The sequence below is a fragment of the Mustela nivalis genome (assembly GCF_964662115.1).
Source record: "Mustela nivalis genome assembly, chromosome: 5".
Taxonomy (NCBI): domain Eukaryota; kingdom Metazoa; phylum Chordata; class Mammalia; order Carnivora; family Mustelidae; genus Mustela; species Mustela nivalis.
The window spans coordinates 144,311,255-144,338,119 of NC_139024.1; the positions used below are offsets into that span (position 1 = coordinate 144,311,255).

Here is a 26,865-nt window from a genome sequence, read left to right on the forward strand (position 1 = left end):
AGGAACTTGGGGTACCTGGGTGGCTCAGTCAGTTAAGCATCACACTCCTGATTTTGACTCAGGTCATGATCTCAGGATTGTGCGATCAAAGTCGTGCAGGGCTCTGTGCTCAACACAGAGTCTGCTTCAGTTTCTCTCTCTCCCTCTGCTTCCCCGCCCCCAACCTCACGAGGGCTTACACACTCTCAATCAATCAATCAATCAATCAATCAAATCTTTTTAAAAGAAGAAGAAGAAATCAGGGGATCTTAACCTGGGCTCTAGGTGTCCCCTGACATACTGCCAATTTTGGAAAAGGAAGAGAATCTGGAAAAGAGACTTCACTAAGCTAAAGTTTTTGGCCAGATTTACTTTAAATAGTTTCTATTCATTATGTTTGGTATTATAGAAAAATATGTTGATTTGATGTTTGTAGATTCTGGATGTTTCCTTTGTCTTCTATCATAACCCACATGTCCTCTAGGAGTTGATAATTTTCATCAAGAGCTTAATAAGTCTTTTTTTTTTTTTTTTTACCTCCTGTATTGCAAGGAAAAAAGGGCATGTGTTACAATGTTTTTAAACATAAATTACAAAATTTGTGAATGAAAGAGTATTCATTTGGGTACTTTTTTTTTTTAATCCAGAAAATGGAAAAAGTAGATTGACTTCCAGTGTAAATGGGCAGATCTTAATGAATATAGCAAGCCTGTCCTTCATCTTTAAGAAGTCCTCCAGGAATATCTTCCTGGGTTGGCTTAGAAGGATATTTTTACCTTCACTACAGCTTCTTTCCTGGGGGCACATTTCTGGACAGCAGCATGATACAGGGGAGAGTGACTGTGTCTAAATGGTGAATGGCTTGCATTCCTTGCAGATCTGGGCTCTGCCTTGTTCACAAGCTACAGCTTTGTGCAAATTCTTTCATTTCCCTGGATCCTTTGTCAGTGTTTGGAACACCTCACATCTTGGAATCGTGGTAAGGATTACCTGAGAGTTTTTAAATTAAAAATAGAAGACATGTATAATATATACAGTATTATTTAAGATTTAATTTCAATATATAATAGTTCATGTATTTTTTTATTGCATATATTTTATAAATAAGTACGTAAATAAAACCATTAGTGTATTTATTAGGAAAAAGCCCAGCAGAGTTTCACAAACACTATGGAAACTCACCAAGGGATGTGTCGTCTCTACCTCCCCCTACAATGGACTTTTTCCCTGCAGACTCATCACGGTGACCCCGAGTGGGTTTTTAGAGGATATCTTCATCTCTATATACAAGAGTATCTGCTCTTCTATTCTTAAATTCCAATAGCACATTCTGTGAGATCTCTCTTCAGACTCTTCTTAGCTTTTTCATGTAGCCTTCCCATCCTGTAAATAATGTTCCTTTCCCACATAACATGGCTACAAACTCTTGTTAGAATAATTTGTGCGGAAATAATAGGTATCACGGAGGAGAAGCTCTACTGACATATAATGTGTAAAAATAAATACAGTTCCTCTTCAGCAAGTCTTCTCTACTGTAAACACACACACACACACACACACACACACAGAAACAGTTTTGGAAACTCACTAGATCACAGGATCTTGGCGTTTTGGAAAGAGAAAAATTGTCTTGTTGGAAGCAGATATAGGCCTTTGATCATTCGTTTTGCAAGTCTTAGAGCGTATTGTAACATTTCCCTCAGTGAATTAGACCATCTTACTTACTTTCCGTGGAAGGAATAATTTGCATGTCATACATTTATACACCTGCAGTATCCACTTAAAAACTCCCCATTGCTGGCAACTCACAGCTACTCACACCGCAATTATGTTTCTTGTATAACTAAAGTTCTCACACTTGGAAATAAAAGGGGGGGGGGGCAGAGGGTCAATTTGCATTTCTCGCCAATGTCACATTATCCTATTACCTTGTTCCTGCACCTGCTCTGTACAAACACAATTGTGATTCGGTCCTAGTGACCAATTATCATTAGCAGATCCTGAGCTATTGTCAGACAGTCCTGAGGGGCTCAGCACACTGTGGATATAATCCCAGCCCTAAAAGGATACCATCAGTGAGGATCAGCCGCAGTCTGTTTCAAGATGTAAATGGCAGGAATCTGCCCATATGGATGTTGGGTGAGAACCTGTACATCCTATTTTTACCCTGTCCTCTTTACCCCCAGGAAGCTCTGCTCTACCCGGCAAGCAAGGCTTCTGGGTCCCAAGCGGGTATCCTGATAACCCTTCTTGGTTGTATTTCACGAACCTGTATGTTTCTGTCCCCAAATAGTGCTGAGGGTCCTCTGAAGGAAAACACCTAGCACCTAGCACCTCTGTGTGTCAGTGGGAAAAGTATGCTTTGCAGTTTAACATAGTTTGGCTCAGATTTCTAACTGGCAAAATGCTAACTGTGTAACCTGTGAAATTTACTTAATCTTATCCAGCTTCTGCTCCCTGAAGCATAAAATAGAAATAATAGTTCCATTTTATGATGTTGGTGTGATAGCTAAATAAAGGGATAGATAATATACAAACACACACACACACAAATACATCTCTCACCCACATTTGTCTTTGTTGTACTAATCTTGATAGGCTAGATTACTCTTCAGTTAAATCCACACTGAAATCTCAGCAGCTTAGAACAGCGCAAGTTCATTTCTCATACTGCATGGCCCTTGTGGGTCGGCAGGTAGGGTCGGCTGACTTCAGAACACAAAAGAAAGCAGCAGCTGCTCTCTCGAACTTCAGTTCATCACTCCAAGGTTCGAATAGGCCACCCGGTTCCATCTGTTACCCTCAAGGGAGTTGCATGTGTAAATTGCAATCCTACCGTGGACTTGAAGAGAGCGAATCAGAAATATTTGGAGAATAATACTAATGTCACCATGTATGTCTTACAAAAATGAGTCAGTTCTTTGTATATGAATTTTCTCATTAACAATACATTGTGGAAATGTGTTGCCTGAAGAATTCTTCCAGGCCGATTTGTTAAGATGGAACTCATTTAGTGGCATCATGCTTTAAACATACCATAATTTATGCTGCCATTTTTTTACCAGCGGACTTCTTTACTTTATTGCAATATAAATACACTTAATGGGATCTCTGGGTTCAGGTGCTTTTATTCTGTAAGATAAATATCCAAAAGTGTCTCAATTGCCCAAATCAACCTGTTTCTAAAAAGAAACACAAGGCTGTGTTTACATGGTTATAATTGTCATTTTTTAAAAGATTTTATTTATTTATTTGACAGACAGAGATCACAAGCAGGCAGAGAGGCAGGCAGAGAGAGAGAGAGGGAAGCAGGCTCCCCACTGAGCAGAGAGCCTGATGCGGGACTCGATCCCAGGACCTGAGCCGAAGGCAGTGGCTTAACCCACTGAGCCACACAGGCGCCCCTATAAAGGTCATTTAATATGGGACTTATGATCTGGAGCAAAATGTAAAGAAACAGACTACTTTGGAACAATAGACTTCTCACTTACTCATCTTTAACAATTCTTGGAGTGCCTTGGTAGCTCAGTAGGTTAAGTGTCTGACTTTAGCTCAGGTTATGATCTCAGAGTCCTGGGATGGAGCCCTGCACCGGCTCCCTGCTCAACGAGGAGCCTGCTTCCCCCTCTCTCTCTGCGTGCTACCCCCCATCCCACCACTGCTCATGAATTTTCTCTCTCTCTCTGTGTCTCAATTAAATAAAATCTTAAAAAAACAAAAACCTAATGTTTGACAATTCTCAACCTCTACCTATTACATCCTGTCTTCCCCTGGATATTAATAGAAATACCTGACCCCAAATTTTAAAATATAGACTGAAAGCCTTCCTTGGGTATCAGCAATATAGACTGTAAAGATGCTTGACATAATACCTTGCCAAACACTCCCACCAGAGTGATCTCTCCATCCCAGCCACAAAGATTAGATGCACTCTGACCTCAGTCGAAGGTCCTCTTCTTTGGACTTGAGAACTAGACCACCCAGGGCAATGCAGAAAGAGAAAGAAACATTGCCAGGTAACACTGTAAATCAAGCTGTAACTGTTGTCCTTCAAATCCCCTCTGTCGCCACCTGTTTGGTCTCAATGCTTCCAATCTTCCCTTCTCATCGGGTTGCTATCTCCTAAGTGTTTGTAGAACACTTTGCACAGAACAACCCCTTAGTAAGCATAATTACCACAAGCCTAGAAGGAAAATTGCTCTTTATTCAATTCTTTTTTGGGGGGTGGGAAGAGCAAACCCTGGCTAAAACAAAACAAAAATCCCACAAACACACACACACTCACACATATGCATACAAACTGCTTACGCCATTGAGATGTCTTAACTATATTTTGAAGAACTCAAGTTCTAGAAACAGACATCTGAAATCGATTTTTCAAAGCACCTGTCCATGGACTGCTCTCTGGCTCTTGTACCAAAAAACCTGCCAGGTTAGATTAAGAAATAATAAGGGAGAAGCTAAATCCAAGAGAATGTTTGCTTTGGGCTCCAATACACATTCTTTTTATTTATTTATTTATTTATTTGTTTGTTTATTTATTTGACAGAGAGAAATCACAAGTAGATGGAGAGGCAGGCAGAGAGAGAGAGAGGGAAGCAGGCTCCCTGCTGAGCAGAGAGCCCGATGCGGGACTCGATTCCAGGACCCCAAGATCATGACCTGAGCTGAAGGCAGCGGCTTAACCCACTGAGCCACCCAGGCGCCCCTCCAATACACATTCTTAAGAAGAACATCGTGGGAGAAACCCTTCTTGTAAAAGGAGAATAAAAGTTTGCCAATTGTGCAGCTGCTTTCTAACGTTTCTCTGCAGGAGTGACATTCAAAATATTTAATAAGTGGACTTGCAAGAGTTGGAAAGGATACTGCCCCTGTTAGAACAGCCAGCCATCAACAATGCCTACAGCCCTACCCGGGCAGAGGGCTGGGTCTGAGCTCTCCGCACACGTCACGTGTTGCCTGAAGAATTCTCACTGGCCTCCCGTAGCCAGCTCCGCTCATGTCTCCTTGTTCAGCAAACAAATGCATTCTACTAAATATAAAAAAAAAAAAGCCAGAAAGCTCTATCCCCTTCTTGATGAAAGTCTCCTTCCATTCCAGCATCTGTAAAAACAGGAGCAGAAACCACACACACACACACACACACACACACACAGTAGCAGGAGTGGAGCACAGTGCTGTGTCGTAAACCATTTGGAAGTCATTTTTAACCCTGTTCTTAAATATGTATTTGGTAGATTAGCTTACAGCTCTGGTTTTAACACAGCACACATTTAGATCAAACTTAGAAAAAAATAGATGTTTTTCTTAAATTAGAAATATAACATACTGCTAATATTTAAGGAGTAGATTAATTTTCTAGGGCTGCTGTCAAAAATTAGCACAAAGTTGGAGGCTTAAAGCAGCAGATTCTTATCCTCCTGCAGATCTGGAGACCACAAGTCTGATTTTAAGGGGTGGGCTGGGGCCATGCCCCCTGGGAGATTATACTCCTCACCTTCTTCCAGCTTCTGGGGACTGGATTCAGGATCCACCCAGATAATCCAGGATGATCTCCTCGTTACTAGATCCTTATCTTCAGGGCACCTGGGTGGCTCAGTGGGTTAAGTGTCTGACTCTTGGTTTCAGCTCAGGTTATGATCTCAGGTTGTGAGATCAAGCCCCGTGTCGGGCTCCACAGTGAGCATGGAGCCTGCTTAAGATTCTTTCTCTCCCTGTCTCTGCACGCGTGCCCCCCACCATTCAGCATACGTGCTCTCCCTCTCTTAAAAAAAAAAAAAAAAGAAAGAGAAACAAGATCCTTAACTTCATTATGTCTGCAAAGAAACTTTTCCAAATAAAGATATTTTCACATGTTCCAGGGATTTGAGATGGATATACCTTTTGGCAGGCCACCATTTAGCCCAGTACACGGATGATAGGAACAAGAAAGGAGATAGACATGGGTGCCTACCTGGCTTAGTTTATAGAGCATATGACTTATCTGGGAGTTGTAAGTTTGTGCCCCATGTTGGGTATTGAGATTACTTAAAAATAAAATCCTTTAACAAAAAAAAAAAAAAAAAGAAAGAAAGAAAGAAAGAAAAGAAAGGAAACAGAAGCAGAAAAAACAATGTATTGGATAGCTTGAGTATAAATTGAAGAGAAAAATGGCAAGGAAGAAAAAATGTCAATCTTTTTATACATCCAACATGTGTAATATGTGTAGTAGTTTTACTTAAGCACACCTCTCTTTTGAGTCTTTCCACTGCTTTGCCTTATACTGGCATTAATATTTTGTATTTTTAGTCTATCTTTTTCATAAGAGTTAAAGCACTTTATGAGCATTTCCAAATGTCTACCCTTTGACTTTGACTTCCCTTAAGCCCAATAACTGTTGAGCATTAAAAGTACGGTAGTCAGAGACAAGCAGGAAGCAGAACAAAATCTGAGTTCGAAGTTGATCGCACACGGTTTCTACCATTTGACCTTGGGGAATTTTAAGGTCTGTAGCTGTCTTCACATCATCATCATGGTGGTATCTTCTGGAAAGCCCAATTTTCCCATACTGCCTTGCTGGGTGTAACACTCCTGCCAGGCTAAAGATCATCGTAGACCTCCACCCACCTATCACATCACCATGAACTCCTTTTAGCCTATGACCTTGCATGTTCTCCACATGGCTATGACCTTGACCCCCACTCTTCTACCCCCAACTGCCTAAGGCTGACTTGCCCAGGGGCCTCTTACTTCACCAGCTCTATCTCTTCTACTTTAATCAGCCTTGATGCATGGCTCCCACTCAGATAGTAAATGCCTATTTCTCCCCGGCTGCTCCTAGCTATAAATTTGCACATATTTCAGCTGGGTGGGTTCTGTTATTTATTTTATTTTTTAAGATTTTATTTATTTATTTATTTAGAGAAAGCATAGGGGGAGGGGCAGAAGGAGAAAGAGAATCTCCAACAGACTCCCTGCTGAGTGCAGAGCCAAGGACACGGGGCTCCATCTCATGACCTTGAGATCATGACCTGAGCTGAAATCAAGAGTCGGACGCTTCACCAGCTGACCCACCCAGGCGCTCCGATTCTGTTATCCTTATATGTCCTTTCATTGAGTGCATGCTCTCTCCTACTGAATTTTAAGCTCTGTGGGATCTGGGGTCCTATCTGCTATTTACTTTGGAAGCAGAATGTGTGTTCCACTGGTAGGCGATTAATACTATTACAGGGCTGATGCCTTGGGGATGCTTCTCAAAACTTAAAATCCTTCCGAATCACCTGGAAGTCTTGCTAAAAGGCAGGATCTGGAGGACAGCTTGAGATGCTTCATTCTCCCAAGCTCCCAGGTGACCAGGATCAGCTGGTCTGTGGAATTGTACTTTGAGTAGCAGCTCTTAGGGCCGCAAACAAGTTTTAAGAAGCGATCTACCAGTTACATGTATCCTAAAGAAGGGATGGGAACGAGACTGCCATGCAGCTAAGTGACACTGAGAGTGACCCCAGGGGAGTCTTTCCCACTTGGATCACGTGGGTAAAAATCCCACGCAAGCTCCATGAGGCCCAGCGTTGAGAACCTCTGTTTGGGGGACTATGATGCTCAGCGCTTTCCTTCCCTTCAGTGTTTCCCTCCTTCCTTTCCAAATTGTGAAATCCCATCAAAAAAAAAAAAAAAAGCTTTCTTCAAGAATGCTGTCAGATTATATGGGCACGAAAAAAAAAAAAGTGCTGTCAGATAGCCAGTTTCTTTCATTATCCATCCAGGGAGAGGGTTCTCCATAGCAGCACTAGAGCTGAGCCGTCATGGCAAGGATCACAATTAACAGGTGTGTCTTCTGGAAGGCCACACACCCAGCCCCCGTATAAGGTATCTCTTGGCATTGGGAGCTATAGGGACGTTCTAGTCATGGGTATCAGAGGAAGGTTTCACTGAGGTAGCATTCAAGGTAGGGAAGAGGGGCAAGGAAAGAAAAGGCAGTGCTGGGAGCCACTGGACACATCCTTCTTCCAAACTGCTGCCGGCACGGAGGTTTATGCCATCCTTATCTTTTCTCCCCCAGCCTTCTGTTGTGGCAATCAGAGGTAGTCTCCTCGGCTTCCCAGTTCCTCCTGAGACACTAAGATTCCTACAGCTTCTAAGACCAGCCTGGTCTAATAGAACTTTCGGTGATGATGAAAATACTCCACCATCTGCCCTAACACAGTTGCCACCAGGTCCGTGTGACTGTCGGGCATGTGACCTGTGGCGGGTTCAAGGGAGGGACTGAAATGGAATTTTATTTAATTTTTATCAATTTAAGTATAAATAGCCACAGGTGGCCCATTAGAAGCTGCAGACTCAGAAAAGCAGTTTAAGAAGATGGATCATCAACCAAGGGAATAGCACTCAGAGGTCTACCTTCGTCTTTTTAATTTGAATAAAGAGCCCCCATAACAGTGGGCATCGCCTTTAATATTTGAGCCAAGCTGGTGGTTGTGTCCGTGTTCTCTGTGCTACGCCACTTGGCCAATTAAAATAGAGACCCCCAGAGCCTGTAGGTCTGGTTTAGTATTCAGTGAGTGCATAAAAGATTGCAGTGGGCTTAGTTGTTTTAATAGGACCATTTGGAGTTTATGGGGGTCTCTTGTTCTGACCTGTGAGGCACACAGTACGGGGTGGGGGGGGAGGCATGCAATTTTAAAAAGTCATTTAAGAAGAGATGTGTGCATATTTTTTTTTGAAGATCTTATTTATTTGAGAGAGTGTGTGCGCATGAGTCAGGGTCAGAGGAAGAGGGAAAAGCAAACTTCCCACTAAGCAGGTAGCCCAATGTGGGGCTCTGAGATCACAATCTGAGCCAAAGGCAGACGCTTAACTAACTGAGCACCCCCCCCACCCCAGGAGCCCTGAGATGTGTGTTTTGTTTTGTTTTTCAGGAGATACTTAAGAAGTGATACAGTTGGGGGAGGGATCTTAGGATTTGAAAAAGAGAACAACAAATGTTTGCCTATAACACAAGGCAGTATTTTCCATCATAGACTCCACCAGCATTACAAATGGGGACTCTGCCATCTCTCAGATAAGGCTTATAATTAGCCAGGGACCGAGTGACATAAATCTGCCATGGGAAGATACAGCGAGATTTACCTGTGGCTGGTTTGGCTGGTAATCTGGTTGAATAGGGAGGGGTTCCTGAACGCCCCAGTGGGCACTGGGAGAGTGTAATTAAAGAGAGCACAACTCCAACAAGTGAATTCCACGTGAATTTCAGTCTCTGTCATCTACCCCAGAGGAGGGTATGACACTGGACACTCAACGTCCCTAACTACACCACAGAGAACAAACAATGTGATTTGGGCAGAACATTTTGCCAATGAGAAGTGGTATCCAATACACAGTGGCAGAATGGCAGTGACCAGAAGCTTATTATTATACATTAATTTAATATCCCCAGTGGACTATTGACCATTTCACCTATGAGGGGAACCGTACATGTAGAGTTGGCCCAGTTGGAAAAGAGACGAGCAGTGACTTGCCCTTCATAGAAGTATCAGTCATGGGGTGTTATGAAATTAATTTGGGGTAATTTTCTAGAAACAACTAGCAGTGATAGTGCATCAGTTAACTGACTCTATTTCAGTGGGCTGCAAAAAAAAAAAAAAGGCAAAGTTGTGGCTCATAAGGAATGAGGTGTGGTGAGGAGAAAGAGACTTGGTGTTAGACACACCAGGCTGTGAGCACCTGTTTGACCATTTATGCTTTGCATCAAGATCACCTGGGGGGAGCTTGTTAAAGCTACAGATTCCTGGCCCTACACTTCCTACAAAACCAGAATCCCAGTGTTAGCCCCCCCCCCATCTCTATTTTTAAAATAAGCACCCAGGGTGGTTGTGATTTGAGGCTTCTCCAAGCCTTAGTTCTCTGAAAGGTGATGTAGGATTCGCAATATCTGAGTCCAGATTACTGTAATAGAGTGTAATTTATTTTTTTAAGTGCACAACAAAAAAAGGCTCAACTTGTAGCTGTTATTGCCATGGGTCTGCCTTATTTTAAGGCACTGTTCTGTCTTTGGAAAGCTCGATAGATGTCATTCGCCTGGCTGAACCTTATTCACCGTGCTAAGACAGCTGAGGAACCTTCAGTCAAATTAGACAGGGTCTGAGAGTTGCAAGTTGTTTTTTCTGAAGATTGCTAAAAGCAGTCTTTTCTGTTCTTTGTTATTCTAACTTTTTTTTTTTTTAAAGATTTTATTTATTTACTTGTCAGAGAGAGAGCACAAGCAGGGTGAGCAGGAGGCAGAGGGAGAAGTAGGCTGAGCAGGGAGCCCGATGTGGGACTCGATCCGAGGACCCCGGGGACCACCACCTGAGCCGAAGGCAGGCACCTAACCAACTGAGCCACCCAGGGGTCCCTCCTTGTCACTCTTAAGTTTTAACAACACTGGTGGAAGGCCCCCTTCACGTTGGGGAATTTTTGTGGAGGGTGAAAAAATCAATTATGCCCTAACAGGTTGCCGGTTCCAGTGAAAAGTCAAGGGCTGTGGGCTGCACGCACCGGAGAACGGTAATTTGTTCTGGCCCGCGAGAGAGGCGCTTGCACGCCCGAGGGTTCGAGCGCAGCTGCCTTCGGTGTGGCCCATCTTGCTTTCATTGGGCACCGCGAGGCTTGAAAAAAAGGGGGAGGGGGAGCCTGGCGTGCTGCCCCGAAGCTCCAGAGGGAGTGAAGGTAGCTGCAAAACCCAGCAGGCGCAAATCGCCCGTGCTGAGATTTACGGAGGGTGGGGCTGCCGGGGGAGACGGTGCACGTGAGGCCGCGGGAGGGGTGGGCTCGCCGCGGCTCAGGTGCGACCGAGGAGTGCCTCCCAGAAGCCCTCCTCCGGCCGCGGGGATCGGATTCGCGAGGGCCGCGAGGGCGGCGAGGTCAAGACCCCTTCCGCGCCTTCCCCTGACCCGCCCCGCGGCGGTCGCGATGCCGTAGAGACGCGGGTGCGGGGCCGAGCGGGGGCATGCTGGCCCCGGCGGCGGGGCGCGGGTGGCAGCGCGCGGGGGCCCCAGCGGCGCCCGGCCCGGGGCGCTCGGGGGCCGGATGGCAGAGCCCACGCGCGCCGCGGAGCTGGGGAGGTTTGCGCTTCGCTCGCCGCGCTGCAGGGAGGGCGCGGTGCCAGCAGCGAGCGCCCAGAGACCCAAAAAGAAAGCTTTTTATTTGCTGAAGATGAAGCCCCTGAAGGAGCCCGCCCCCAACAACAACAACGTGTCCTTTGTGATCCATTGTCAACTAGGCAAGGAGATCAAACACATTTGCAGCAACTGCAGTCGGGGGGAGGACGCCCGGGACGGTGAGTGCCGGGGCGCGTCGGGGCGGCGGCGAGCGCGGGAGGCGGGGAGGTGGCGCGGCTGGTCCCCAGTTTGGGGGCGCCGCCAGCGTCTCCTCCTGGAGAACTGCGGGGACATCCGCCGGGCCGGCACTTTGCGGAGTGCTGCCAAGAACCAAACCCGGACCGCATCCGAGGATATACCATTGATGTATTTGCTCCCTCAAATGAAGGGTTTGAAACAGTTAAATGGCCAGCTCTGGGATTTTCTCCAGGGAAGGTGGGGTTTGGGGAAGGGGGGGGGGGGTGTCAGGGGTCGCGGTATTAGCTTGAAGAAGGTGGTTACACCTGCTTTCTTAGCTTTCTGGGCTTCTTGGCTCTTCTCCCTCCGGTCCCCGCGTTACGATGGGCTTTGCTGGGCTGTGTGACAGATGTGGGGTTCCGATGGGTTCACTTTGGAGAGGCGGTTTGGCCACGGTCACAGCGCCCAGCGCCCTGGAGACTTGTGGAGTTGTTGAATGATTTCTGGTTAGAGTAAAACATGGCTGTGATTTTTGGAGCGCAGCTGCCGGCCCCTCTTGGAACGCTGCCTAATGGGCAAAATGTTGGGAGGTGGGGGAGGGGCTTGCGGAGGCTTCTTCCAGGTGAGCGGGTGCGTGTGTGAGCCCAGGAGCTACGCCCCCCCCCCGCCCCCCACAACACACATTGGATCTGAAGCGGGGTGGTGAAAGGGTGCCAGGCTGCCAGCGACTCTGGTCTGAAGGAGCCAAGAACAAGGGACAGCTCGGCGTGGACCAGGCTTAAGCCTCTGCAGATGTGGGCACGCCTGTGTATTTCGCTGGAGCCTCCGGCCCGGTTCCGAAGCAGCTCTCGGAGCCGGCTCCCGAGGGCCAGTGAAGGTAGCAGAAAAGTTTTAGGCGGCAGATTTGGCAGAGCAAGCATTAGCTCCTAACCAGCCAGAAGCTCATGGCCTGGCCGACCCTCCCACCTGCTTGGGCAAGAATATTTTCCCAGCAACCAGGAGGGTTTGGCGGCTTCCCTTTGGAAAAACTGATATTAACTAGGGTTGGTCTGTTTTCTGTGGGCCTCTGAAGGGCACAATAGTGAAGTGAGGGTGCCTTGACGCATGTCTTATTGAAATTAGAGTCCTGCCAGTGTGATTATACTTTTCTTTGATTAAACTGTAAGAGAACTTATGGGGGATGATACCAGGCATCCAGGAGAAACATCAGAGCTATAGTAGGGCACCCTAGTGCTGCTTTGGTTCCCAGATGGGGAGGACACCCTTTGATGGGAAGCACACACTTACGGACATGTGTTTGGTCCTTTGGTTACTGAATAAACCCATGACACTCCTGCAATATACATAGATGAACGGGGTGAGGCAAAGCCAGACTTCTACCACGGAATGTAATGGAGCATGAGATGCGGGCTAAAATACTTATTAAATGAATCACTCTGTTGACTGTAGTGCTGCCCACGTGGGCTGCTTGCACAGCCTGGGGAGTTTATTTAAATTAGGAGCTCTAAACGCTGCTACCATAGGGAAAGGTCTGTGTCTGCTCTCAAGGATGTGGTTATGCACACGGTCACTAGTAAATGTGTTGGCGTACACAGTTGTGGGGGCCATGCAGGCATAGATTTTCTCCACCAGCGTAGATCTCTGCTGGTAACCTGCATCGTCTCTCCAGTCCCCCACACTCTGGAACGTCTTAAAGAGCCACGCATGGATGTTCACATATCCTCTGATGCGACTAAAGTATTTAATTCAGAGGATTCTGGTATAGGGGAGACCTCAGACTCCGCTCATCTTGCCTTCCTTGTGTGTGGTGCACTCCCTTGAGTCCGTGAACTAGAATGAGGTCAGCAGTTGAACCCTTCTCCTTGCAAGGCCAGAGCCCAGAGCTGTACCGCCGACCGTCAAAGGCAAGGAAGTTCAAATTTCACTTCTGCAAAGATTAACCTTGCCTGATGGTTTGTTAGGAGTGAGTGTTCTGTTAGATGCGTTCTCTAGTCGCTATTTCCAATTCCAATTCTAATTCTTTTCTGTTTGCCAGGAGACCCAGCTCTTAGGAAGGAAATGTGCAGTAAAGACTGTAGTCACGTAAGTAGATCTGGTAGGGCTCCACGGAGGAGGAGGTTTCTTCCATCGGGTTTGGCACCATCAGTGTGTCTGGTCTTTTGGCACTGAGGACATTTAGTGGCAACCAAGGAAAATTCTGGTCCAGCCGGAAAGCCTTCTCTTGAAAGTTGACACAGGCAGAATTTTATAGAGGCCTTGCTCACGGACATTCTCCATTTCTTTATATATAACGAACAGATTTAAACAGATTTAAAAGCAAATTTTAATAGCATGCAGTGGTAGAGGCAACCTATAAAAAAAAATTGGGCTAACATAGAATACACCTTAAAAGAAAAAAATATTCCTGGCTAGTTGAACATATATTAAAGGTGAAATTACATTTTAGCAATTTGCATTTTACTTAAGAGTTAAAAAAAAAAAAAAAGTTCCTGGTATCCATTAGCTAATATTAAAGATGTTTTGCTGACCTTATTTTTTTTAAGATTTTTTTCTTTATTTATCTGACAGAGATCACAAGTAGGCAGAGAGGCAGGCAGAGAGAGAGGAGGAAGCAGGCTCCCTGCAGAGCAGGGAGCCCGATGTGGGGCTCGATCCCAGGACCCTGGGATCATGACCTGAGCCACCCAGGTGCCCCTTGCTGACCTTATTTTAAGCAATCCTCTCTTTTTAAAAAGGTTATAAAATGCAGTTCACCATTAATGGTCAAAGATAGGTTTGTTGCTTTCATTTTTGCTGTTTTGGTTACTTTCCTGAAACCATGTTCAAATCGGGAAACAAAGTTTCTATAGCAATTAGGTGCTAAAGGCCAAGTACACAGAGCAAGGTCAGGGTAGAATAAAAATTCAGACCCTTGGCTGTCTTTAAAATCACAGTGCTTTCCACTATGTCATCAAATTGTTAAAGTGTCACCTACACTGAATATAGAAAATTAGGAACAGTGATCTGCATGTGTTATATACAGGTGCAGTCTTCTTAATAGGCCAGGTTTATTAGGATATAGAATTAGAAGAAATTGAAGAATTCCTGAGTACACTTAAATTTTTTTCATCTGCCTTATCTACTTGACAGAGAAGCTGGAATTGGTAGGACCAGAGAGAAGAACTTTTAGCCAGGTGGATAAGAAGTAATGTACATTGTAAAGCTACAAGAAACATGGCGAAATCATCATAGGACTTCCATTGAAAGTCAATACAAGAATCGGGTTTAATTTACAAATAGTTAAAAAATCAACTTCAGGGAGGAATCTAGTCTAGAAGGCAGAGTATTTCTGGGTATACTTTTACACATTTTCTATTATCATTTGAGTTCCTTTTAAGTCTATTAATAGTGAGGGATTATCATAGGAATTATAACATTAATCATTAGTAAGATGTAATTTCAAGTAACTGTAATAAAAATAAGAACTTTTAACATTTTAAAACAGTTTAGAAATATTTTGAAGCCTGTCTTGTGGCCTATTTTACAAGTAATCAAATGATAAATAGACTTAGAAATAAGACCTATTGATTACAGCTGCTACTCAACACCTTTCACGTGTGATTAATCAATATGTCAAGGTTGCCTTCATTTTACTAAATATGATTTCTATTCAAATATTCATACAGAAATTCACAAATCCATGGATTCACTAGATACATTTCCAAGTTTCATTTTAGGATCACAAATACCATGGTTTCTCATGAATTTCAGTGCAAACTCTCAGAGTGACAACAATTTGTCCTTGTACTTCCTGTTAATGACTATAAGGTTCATTCAGCAAGCCAGCCCTTTGGAAGAGCATGCCTTTTGGGTTCCTGTGGGTCAAACCCCTCATCTTGCAGAGGAGAAAAGGGAGATGTGTCATGGTTAGGCGAGCAGTTCTCTATGACCTAAGCACCACTTGGTGTCAGGGCTCTTAACAAGACCCTGTCTCTTTGAGAAGGAAGCAGTTTCCAGTCTGGGACAGGATTCTGGCTGCTCCACTTGCTGGGTGACTATAGAAGACCACAATATTTACTTCTGTGGGGAACTGTGTGGATTAAATGAAATAATTGGCACAAACATTTAGTATAGTGCTGGGTGAGAGAAGGTGCTCAAGAAATGCTAGCTGTGATTACTATCATTTGTATCATTAACCACCGAGTCCAATTTTGTCTTGGGTTTTTCCTCCTGCTCTCCTGTGCTGCTTGGACTTCTCCTTGGGTTGGGTCCAAAATAAAAGCACTCATTTCTACTCTATATTTAACAGTTAAAACCCATACATTTTTTAAAAAAGATTTTATTTATTTAGCAGAGAGAGAGATCACAAGTAGGCAGAGAGGCAGGCAGAGAGAGAGAGAGGAGGAAACAGGCTCCCTGCCGAGCAGAGAGCCCGATGTGGAACTCGATCCCAGGACCCCGGGATCATGACCTGAGCTGAACGCAGAGGCTTAACCCACTGAGCCACCCAGGTACCCAAAACCCATACATTTTTAAAAATATTTTATTTATTTGAGAGAGAGGGAGAGGGAGAAGTAGGCTCCCCGCTGAGCTAGGAGCCCTATGTGGGACTCGATCCCATGACCCCGCAATCATGACCTGAACCAAAGGCAGACGCTTCACCGACTGAGCCACCTGGGCACCCCTAAAACCCATATTTCTAATAAGGCAAGTAAAAGTGAGACCAGGGAAGAGCCCCTTCAGCATTGCACAGGTCAAAAGTATTTTGTTGTTTTAAAGCTTCAATGATCACAACCAGCAGGTCTAGGTAAAGGACTTGTGTGTGGATCTAAATTTATAATGACTAAGCATTTTTTGGTCCATTGAGTTGTCAAAAAAAAAAAAAAAAAAATGGGCAAGAGGAAATCCATTTGGTTCTCCGGGAGGAAGGCCAAGAGCTCAGAGAAGTAGAAGCTGGAGAGTTCTATGGGCAGGGCCCGGTGGACACTCAGACAAAGGGACAGCTCTGGAGGACTTGGCCTGAAGCAAGGGATAGAGGCTGAAAAGTGCTTCTTTAAGGTCAGGAGAGGCTAGGAAATGCTCTGACCCAACCAGAGTGTAGGAGTTATGTGTCACCCCCAGAGGAAGAGCACTTGCTCAAGCTATAGGGAAGAGAGGTGAGGGCCCCCTCGGCTGAGGGGTGGATATCAACAGGTACCACAGCCATTTGTTACCTTTGAAGAGCCAGGACTTTAGTGAAAGCAGCAGCGAGTAAACTGTCGGATTATCCGAGGAAGCCGTGAACTGTGTGAGTAAAGCAGGAGGGCTTCCTAGAGGAGGTGATGTATTTGAAATCGGACAGCACAGAGGAGTCCTTTTGGTCAGGGAAAAACCGTACACAAACAACTGAAGCCATTAAGAGAGCACGGCTTGTTTGGGAAAGGGGAGAAGTTCAGCAGGTAGAATTTGTGAAATGTCAGAGGGGCAGAAAATGACATGACTTCTCTGGGAAACCTGTCAAGGCAATTCATTTTTCTTCCAGCAGTATGTTTTTGAAGCATTTTATATGTGCCAAGTTAAGTATGAGGAATATAAAAATCAGAAAGACTTTATGGTCTTTGCCCTCAAATACCATATAAAGGAGTACCAGGATTTGGGTAGATAAGTGCGAATGCAGAAGTTTTAAAAGTATTTGAGAGAGAAAGGTATTGTCTTAGAGGCAGAAAGGAGAGCGTGGTCAGTCCCCCCTTGGGCATGAGAGAGGTTAGGAAAACCCTCGTACAGCTGGTGGAGTTTGGATCCCACCATGGGATCCCAGAGGCTGCACAGGGCTTTCCTGTTTGCTTGTTTGTTTTAAAGACTTCATTCATTCATTCATTCGTTGATTGAGAGTGCATGCAAGCAGGGGGAGGGGCAGAGGGTTGAGGCAAGGGAATAGCAAGCAGACTCCCCGCTGAGCATGGAGCCCTACACAGGGCTCCATCCCAGGACCCTGAGGTCATGACCTGAGCCAAAACCAAGAGTCGGGCAAGAGTGGGACATTCTGTCAGCTGAGCCACCCGGGCACACCTGCCCACGGGATTTTTTTTTTTTTAATTTATTTGACAGACAGAGATCACAAGTAGGCAGAGAGGAAGGAAAGCAGGCTCCCTGCTGAGCAGAGCACCCAATGTGGGGCTCAATCCCAGGACCCTGGGATCATGACCTGAGCCGAAAGCAGAGGCTTTAACCCACTGAGCCACCTGGGCGCCCCTGCCCACGGGATTTTAAGCAGAGGTGGTGTGAATGAGTTTCCTTTGTAAAACTGTCTTTATGGAAAATTGTAAACCTACACAAAAGTAGCAAGAAAAGGGCCCTAAGCCCCTCTAAATTTATCAGCCTCATTGCCCCGCTCCTGTATCGACTGAAGCACATGTGGGAGGGCTTTGTGACCATGCTGCCTGCAGTGTCTAGGCATATTTCAAAACCTTAAGCAGCCTGAGGGTCAAAAGACCAAGATTCTGTGATTCTCTTACCGACTCCTATAAAGCCCCAGGAACACCAGCAATTCCAAGTCTGCTGATCTTATTTTTAGCAAAGCTTTGAACTTCTATGTGATTTCACTAATAATTTCCCCTTCCATTTTAATATCTTATGCTTTACAGATGACATCTACAAATACTTCGTTTGGGAGAGGAGAGGCTAAAAATACTTGTAAAATCTATAGCTTGAAATATACCCATGTGTCTAAGGAGATAAAAAGGATTAATGGAGAAGATATGTGCATAAAACCGTATTGGTGAGGGGAGGGCTCGAGACTTGCTTATTATGCCCAAAACATTCATTTCTTCAGTTTGCTAATCCATATGAATGGCAAAAATGTCTAGGGTTTCCGGAGCTGTATAGAGGTTTTGGTTTTGTTAAGAGAGAGCGAGGGAGTTTGCACCAGCAGGGAATGGGCAGAGAGAGAGAGAGAGAGGGGGAGAGAATCTTCAGCAGGCTCCTCACTCAGCGTGGAGCCCAGCATAGGGCTGGATCTCATGACCCTGAAATCATGACTCAAGTCAAAACGATGAGTCAGTCACTTGACCGCCTGAGCCGCCCAGGGTCCCCAGGTGTTTAGAGTTTTAAGCCCTGTCTGAATGAAAGGAAGGGGAGTGATGAGCTAAGTGAGCTGGTTAGGAGTTGCCTCTGGTGGCTTCAAGCTCTGTGCCAACGAGGTTTTGTGATGAAATCATTGTTGCAGTCCAAGGACCTGGGAAAGGAGAAGGGATGAGCTTCCCGTCGACCAGAAGGTCAATAGGGGAGAAAAGGCCGGAGAGGCAGAAACCACAAAGTTCTGGGTAAGGGAACATGGAGCTAAACCAGAATCCGGTGGTTGGATTGGAAACAAGGACATGAGCAGTCGAGCCCACTCAGCCAGAGTGCTAGCGGCAGACCACATGGCGGGGTTTGTAGTCCTCCCATTTCTCCATCTGAGGCCAGAGGGAAGCTAGAACACGGTAATTCGTGTATTCACATAACAAGTCGTGGACGGCGGCAGTGAACTTGACCTGCAAAATTAAGAATGCGTTTCTGCTCTGGGAAGAACCTGTGGTCTAGCAAGGGATGTTGCTGTGGGGAGGTAGAGGCTAAGGGTGCTACAGGCACACAGGTGGGGCCCCCATTTCTTGAGAGTGAAGGCCAGCGAGGTCCGATGGGAGGAGATGGCACGGGAGCTCGGCGGCGGTGGGTGAACAGTGCTGGTCGGGTGGCGATGCCTGATGGAAGCTGTGCCTCTGGCAGGACCAAGAGCAGAGTCAGAAGCCAGGCCAGGGGCCCAAGGAGAGGGCCTCAGTTGTAAACTGCTCAGGACAAGGGTCTGTCTTCTCTCTGCTCTTCACTGCTCTAGCTCTAGTACCTAGAACAGTGCACAGTTACTAGGCAGTTAAAGTGTTCAATCTAAGAATATACATGTTATTTTATTAATTTTTTTGTCTATTTGATGAATATATGTTAAAGTGACTGTAGGGATAGTTGTTTGATACGACGGGAGTGGAACATGCATAGGAGGGTAGACTGGAGCCTGGAGAAATGAGGAGAGGTCCATCAGGAAGGGTCTTGCCTATCGTGCCCAGGAGCTGGGACATGTGCTATCATAGGAGGCACGAGGCCTTGGAAGATTTTAACAACTTAGAAATTTTTATTTTTCCTTTTATTTATTTACTTTTTGACAGAGGAAGAAAGGGGAGGAGTGGGGAAGAAGGAGAGGGAGAGAGAATCCCAAGAAAGCTCCATGCCCAACACAGAGCCTGACTCAGGGCTCGATCGCACGACCCCGAGATCATGACCTGAGCCAAAATCTAGAGACAGCACTTAACCTACTGAGCCACCCTGGTGCCCCTTAAAATTTTTTTTATATTTACTTTTTTTTTTTTTAATTTCAAGCCATAATTGACAAAACAATTGTAAGCTCCTTAAAGTGCATGTTGTGATGATTTGATATACATTGATGAAAAGAGTCCCTCCATCCTGTTAACACATCGTCACCCTCTGTATTTTCCTTTTTTTTTTTTTTTGTGAGAACGTTAACTTCCACTCTCCTTAGTACATTTCAGTGATACAACATGGTGTTGTCACCTGTGGTCATCATGTTTTACACATTAGCTCCTCAGACCGTAGTTATCTTCTGGATGAAGAGTTCACACCCTTTTACTAACCTCTCCCTGTGCTCCTCCCTCCGCCACCCCCCCCCCCGCCCCGTCCCTGCGTACCGCTTTTCTAGTCTGTGTCTATCAATTTCACTTTTTAAATGTTTTTTAAAAATTAAGGATCTTATTTATTCATTAGAGGGAGAGAGTGGGCAAGCAAGGGGAGGGGCAGAAGGGAGAGGGAGAAGCAGGCTTCCCGCTGAGCAGGGATCTGCAAGGGGGGCTCTATCCCAGGATCCTGGGGTCATGACCTGAACTGAAGGCAGACACTTAACCTACAGAGCCACCCAGGCGCCCTACAGTTGTCCTTTTTTAAAAACACATTGCTACCTAGAAGCGATACCATGCAGTATTTGTCTGTCTTTGCCTGCTGTAGTTCACTTAGCAGACTGCTCTCAAGATAGCATCTATGTTGCTGCAAATGGCAGGGTATCCTTTCTTTTGGCGGAATAGTGTTCCAGTGTGTATATATACCATATCTTGATCCATTCATCCATTGATTAGGTTGTTTCCAACTCATGGGTGTCATGGATAATGCTGCATTGAACGTGGGTGTGCAAATATCTCTTCAATACTCTGTCTGTATTTCCTGTGAAAATACACCCAGAAGATGGATCACATGGTAATTCTATTTTTAATTTATTGAGGAACCTTCGTACTGTTTTTTCTGTAATAACTGTGTCACTGTAAATTCCCACCAATAGTACACAAGGGTTGCCTTTCTCTAGACCCTCACCGACACTTGTTACTTACTTGTTTGGTTAAGATAATAGCCATTTTAACAGGTGTGAGGCGATCTTTCGTTGTGGTTTTGGTTTGCGTAGTCCTGTTGAGTGATGATCTTTTCACACCTTTTCATGTAAAAAGATGTTGGCAATTTGGAGTCTTTCTTAGAAAGACTGTCCATTCAGATGCTCTGCTCATTTTTGAATTGGATTGTTTGCTTTTTTGCCATTGAGTTGTATGAATTGTTACGTATTTTGGATATTAACCCCTCATTGGAATAATGATAATATTTTTAAAGATTGCCTTTTTCATTTTGCTGGTGGCTTCCATTGCTGTGCAAAAGCTTTTTTTTTTTTAAGTTTGATATAGTCCTAGTAGTTTTTTTTTTTTCCTGTTTTTTTGTTTTGTTTTGTTTTTGGTGACAAATCCAACAAAATCACCACCAAGATCCATATCAAGGAACTTATTTCCTATCTTTTCTTCTGGGAGTTTTCTGGATTTAGGACTTCCACTCAAGTCTTTAATGCATTTTGAGTTGATTTTTTGTGTGAGATAAGACTATGGGAGTTTCATCCTTTTGTATGTGGCTGTCGAGGTTTCCCAACACCATTTCTTGAAAAGATGATCATTTCTTCTGTTGAATATTCTTGGCTCCCTCGTCCTAATTAACCATATATGCATGCTTTTTTTTTTTTTTTTGGTGTGCTCACTATTCTGTTCCATTAATCTGTATAGCTGCTTTTGTGCCAGTACCATACTGTTTTGATTACTACAGCTTGGTAACATAGTTTGAAATCAAGAGGTGTGATGCCTCCTGCCTTTTTTTTTTTTTTTTTTTTTAAGATCTATTTGTTTTAGAGAGAGTGGGAGTGTGGAAAGGAGCAAAGGGAGAGAGAGAATCCTCAAACAGACTCCCCACAGAGCACAGAGCCCAACACAGGGCTTGATCCGAAGACCCTGAGATCACGACCTGAGCTGAAATCAAGAGTCAGTCGCTTAACTGACTGAGCCACTTAGGTGCCCCGCCTCATGCCTTTTCTTAAGAATGCTTTGGCTAGGGGTGCCTGGGTGGCTCAGTGGGTTAAAGCCTCTGCCTTTGGCTTGGGTCATGATCTCAGGGTCCTGGGATTGAGCCCTGCATCGGGCATTCTGTTTGACCTGGAATCTGCTTCCTCCTCTCTGCTTCCTCCTCTCTCTCTTTCTCTGCCTGCCTCTCCACCTACTTGAGATCTCTGTCGGTCAAATAAATAAACATACCTCGTTTAAAAAAAAAAAAAAAAAAGAATGCTTTGGCTATTTGATATCTTTTGTGGTTCCATACAAATCTGAGGATTTTTTTTTCTATTTCTATGGAAAATGTCATTTCTATTTTAATGGAAAAGTCTCAGTGGCTTTGCTGAGATGTAATCCACACACCATATAGTTCATCCATTTAAAGTATATAATTCAGTGGGTGTTAGTATATTCACTGAGTTCTACATCCATCACCAGAAGGAGTGTCAGAACATTCTCATTACCCAAAAAAGAAACCCTGCCCCCCCATCTTCAAGCCTAGCCCTGTAATCCTCCTATCCTCTACTAACCCTAGACAACCGATAGACTTTTTGTTTCCGCAGACTTCCCTAGTCTGTGCATTTCTTGTCAGCAGAATCATAACATGGGACCGGGTGCCTGTTGTCATTCACTTAGCTTCATGGGTTCAAGGTCCTTCTCCGCTGCAGAGTCTGTGTCAGTACTTCCTTGCTAAATCACGGTGTGGATGCAACACATTTTGCTTATCCATTACATAGCTGATGGACAGTTAGGTCTCTACTTTGTGGCTATTATGAATAATACTGCTGTGAGCATTCACGTACAAGTTTTAGTGTAGACGTAATTCTCATTTCTCCTGAGTGTGTACCGGGAGTAGAATTCCTAGAATTCCTGGATCACGGAGTAATATTGTTTCACCATCTGAGGAACCGTCAGACATTTTTTCAAAATGTCTGCACCCTTGGACCTTTCCACCAGCAATGACCACATGAAGGTCCCATTTCTCTACATCCTTTCTAAAACTTGTTACCTGTGTTTTTGAGTATAACCTCCCGAGAGGAGGTTAAAAAGTGAGAAGGTTCTGGATTGGTGGTCAAGAAGAGAGTGATTGCAGCCCATTGAAGGGAGCGGATAAGGTTTTTTTCAGAAAACCTAGACACCTTACGTAAATATATTTCTATTACACTTTGTAATTAGCACGCTATTTCCTTGTGATCATCACAATAGCTTTTCGGGGTTGGAATGACTATTGTGACCAAGTTAGAGAAGAGGGAGCTGAGAACCAAACTGCTCGTGGCTCCCGGCATGTCGCAAGCCAAGGCCACTGTCCCCTGCCTCTTCCTCTGGAGCCATCTTGGCAGCCATGTCGGCTGCTTCTGAGATGTGAACCTCTGAGAGGAGACTGGGTCGTCTGGTCAGCGAAATTCAGCTTCCAGAGAAATTCAGCTTTGTAAAGTGATTGATTTAATGTGAAAAGGACTCTTCAGGAAAACCTGGGCTAAAACCAACACCCATAGCAAAGTGTTAATTCATTAAAAAGGGCAAGAGGAGATTATGTCCCAGAGAGTGTTTGGCGAGCATTAGGAAGTATTGGGGACTTGGGTCGCCTTCATCCTGCCTTTCTTCCACTTGTAAAATGAATTTACTTGTCTTCCCTGAAGATGTTGCTGAGGTGCCCGAAACTGGGCTCCATCAAATGTTGGTAAGATTCGGCTCATGAGCTCTCTGCCTGTTTGTGTGTGTTGAGAAGGTATTTTTTGTTTGTTTTTACGACTTCAAGAGGCTGACTAGAATCAAAGGATGACTGATATTTAGCGACATAGACACTCCAGTGAAACTCAAGTGTCGGTGTGTATAAATAAAGTTTTATTGGCACACAGCCATGCACAGTCATTTGTGTACAGACCAAGGCAGCAGCTGCAGAGCTGAGTACTTGAAACAGAGACCCATAAAACCTCAAATACTTACTCTCTGACCCTTATCAGGAAGTTTGCCAACCCCTGACTGCATCAGAGTTCCTGTGATGAGAAGTTGCACATCCTAACCATATCGGCACCGTATCTTAGTTAAGATCCGGGGGACCCTCTCCTGTCCACAGGGCTCTCCTGAGCTGCAGTTCTGGTCTTTATCAAGGGCCACTTGATATCCTAGAGTGTCCAGAGGGACAGATTTAAAGTGGAAATCCACCTAAAAAGGAACAGCTGGTGGAAATTGGGCTTGTGGATTATCTCTGCTCCTTACACCCACCCTGACCTTTATGCGGGCTTCAGGCTGCCACATTTTACAAAGGGAAAGGATTTCAAATCCCCACCTAAGAGCTCACCATCTTGACTCTCGGTTATTGTTTCAGTGTGAACTTTAGAATAATCGCCTCTGCTATTTTGGCACATGGAGATTTGCCTCCACAGTAATTATTTTGCAACCCACAAAAGTAATTATAAAATCAAGTAATTATCTTCCAAACAAGCTGTAGCCTCAGCCGTGGTTCTTGGAGGGGGAAGGGAGTTCCCATTCTTTCATTTTCATTTTTAGGGGGGTCACATTCTGTTCTCCCCTTGTTCCCCCTCCCCCCCCACCTTACCTCTGTTCTTGTGTTATTTTAAGTGCAACAGCTCCTTTTGATGCAACCTCTTCAAAACCATAGCCCTGCTCCAAGTTTATGAGCAGAGGGACAGAGAAGCAAGCAAGAAAAGGGAAAAGCAAAGCCTGATTTCATTCTTTGGGCAACAGGAAATAAAATTGCAGAAGGAAAGATCAGCCCACCAGACTACGTTACTGGTTGGTTTGAATTATTGACAGCTGCGCTGTAGTGAGGCCCCCAGATTCTGAAGGTGTTCTCAGTAAGGGCTGGCACGAAGGGAGGGATGAAATCTGCCGCACAGTTAGCGACCATCCGTCTCCAACAGGCTGGACACATACCAAATTTGGTTATTTCTTGAGAGACTTAGAGTCTGTTTATGAGTGTTTGTCTGACATGAGTGGCAGACACCATACAGAACATTTATCTATACGTTTGGAAATCGGCACCTGTCTGATACACTGAGCTACTTGCGTATAATGAAACCGATCTCAGTGACCGGGAACCATCACAGATCGGCTACCCATTCAAGAATAGCCCTCTGCAAATTTCAGTAACTCACTAATTTGTAACTTTCTTTGCCAACCTACTAAAAAAGTCAAACATGCCACAGCCGGGAACTCATCCCCCAAAAGAACACACAGTGAACCTTTTGGCTCACCCAGAGCACTCATGTTGTCACATCCAGAATTAATAGCATGGTGCCGTTTCCTACCAGCCGTGGTATGAATTATTCATGCACTATTAAGCAGCCTGTGGTCAGAACACCACAACCCAAAGTAAAACTGAATACAAAAGAAGAGGTCTTAATATTTGCAGCTGGAAGAGCCTTTTGCAGTGAAAATAGAAATTAAGTGTCTGACTCTTGGTTGCAGCTCAGGTCTTGGTGTCAGGTTCCCCCAAGATCACGGCCCTACACGCAGTGGGGAGTCTGCTTAAAGGTTCTTCCTGCTCTCACAGATTTACTAGTGCACGCTCTATCTCGAATAAGTAAATCTTTTCTAAAAATATTTTTATTTTAAGATTTTGTTTATTTGACAGATCACAAGTAGGCATAGAGAGAGGAGGAAGAAGGCTCCCCGCTGAGCAGAGAGCCCAATTTGGGTTCCACTGCAGGACCATGACCTGAGCTGAAGGCAGAGGTCTTAACCCACTGAGCCACCCCGGAGCTCCTCAAATAAGTAAATCTTTAACAAGCTAGAAAGAAAGAAAGAACTATTAGACCCCTCCCATCCTTGTCCGGGATCTTTGAGATTGAATCATGATGTGTATGTAGATTTCTTGTGCTAGGACCGTAGAAATAGCTTGGAATACCTGGTGAAATTAGTAATTTTTGGACTGCACATCTGTGTTAACTTTTCAAGGTTTTTTTTTTTTTTTAAGATTTTATTTATTTCTTTGACAGAGATCACAAGTAGGCAGAGAGGCAGGCAGAGAGAGAGGAGGAAGCCGACTCCCTGCTGAGCAGACAGCCTGATGTGGGGCTCCATCCCAGGACCCTGCGATCATGACCTGAGCTGAAGGCAGAGGCTTTAACCCACTGAGCCACCCAGGTGCCCCAACTTTTCAAGTTTTTCTGGAAGGCAGAAGAGGCAAACATATATAAAAAGGAATATCTCTATTCAAGAAATGAAAAAAAAAAAAAAAAACAATGAAAAGAGAGATCCTTTGGAAGAAAACTTACAAGTATCTTGGAAGACCCCATATATAAGACAGATGAAAGGAAGGCTCCTCTCTCTGCCCTCCCTTAGTGCCCTAGAATCCGAGAGAATTTTAGAACCACAGTTAAATTGTTGTCACTGCATTATACTTAGATGAGATACAACGGACTGCAGAGTGATGGCTGCGTTTTTAGAGTATAAACATCTGGCCTAACAAGGGATTACACCCTAACTTTTAATTAGGTGGAGATGATGAAACCTCCACTACAGCAGCTGTGATATAAATAAGGTATAACCAAATAGGTTATGAGGGGAATGTGTGTGTGTGTGTGTGTGTGTATACACGTGCACACGCGTGTGTGAGAGAGAGTGTGAGCGTGCTATAGATGTGTACCTTAAGGTCAAGTTAGCTTTGGGAAAATGTACAAATTGGCTGAAGAATTACATCCTATATAAATGAGTAGGAATATAACATTTTTAGATTCAGATCATTTTGGTAGGAAGGTTTAATCTCACACCAACATTAATAATCACCTCTTTAAAAAAAAAAGCTGCTTCAAATGAGCTAGGTTCTGGTGGACAGTCCCTTTTGCTCCTGTCCTTATGTTGTCGATGGTCCTGAAACTGACCACTGGATTTGGGAACAAGTGTTGAAGACCAAACCGGAATGGCATTTAGCATTTTAGCCGTAAGTGTGACAGATGGGGGAGTGTGTGTTCCTAGCTCAAAGTCCATAATTCACGGCGAGTGAAATGGCACAAATTTACGTTGAAAAACCTCCTAGCCTAAATTACAGTAGGATTTCACTGGGAGGATTTCCACCATGATTTTGGAAAGCAGACACGGCTTATTTTTATTGCAAAATCCTAAGAGTGCGATTCCTGGCAGTGTTAACCAGAGAGAAGGAATTAGCAGCCTCCAGGGGAGGGTTAGGAAAACAGAGCACCCTCTGGGAATCAGCTCCTGCATCC

General features: G+C 44.6%; 1 protein-coding gene across 12 annotated transcripts in view; it reads left to right on the forward strand.

Moving 5' to 3' along the window:
* The window catches only part of PHACTR1 (phosphatase and actin regulator 1), a 562,751-nt gene that overhangs the window by 293,576 nt on the left and 242,310 nt on the right, over window positions 1–26,865 (forward strand). Inside the window, exon 1 of one of the 12 annotated variants that reach the window (XM_082730200.1) lies at window positions 10,543–10,662. The exons of 10 other annotated variants lie outside the window; for them this stretch is intronic. Coding sequence is in view for 1 of the 2 variants with exons in the window: in XM_082730203.1 (XP_082586329.1) it covers window positions 11,023–11,272 (250 nt within the window). In the remaining variant the exon portion in view is untranslated. Of the gene's footprint in view, window positions 1–10,542; window positions 10,663–10,717; window positions 11,273–26,865 lie in introns of those variants that run through there. One more of the 12 variants, XM_082730203.1, reaches the window with a different exon arrangement.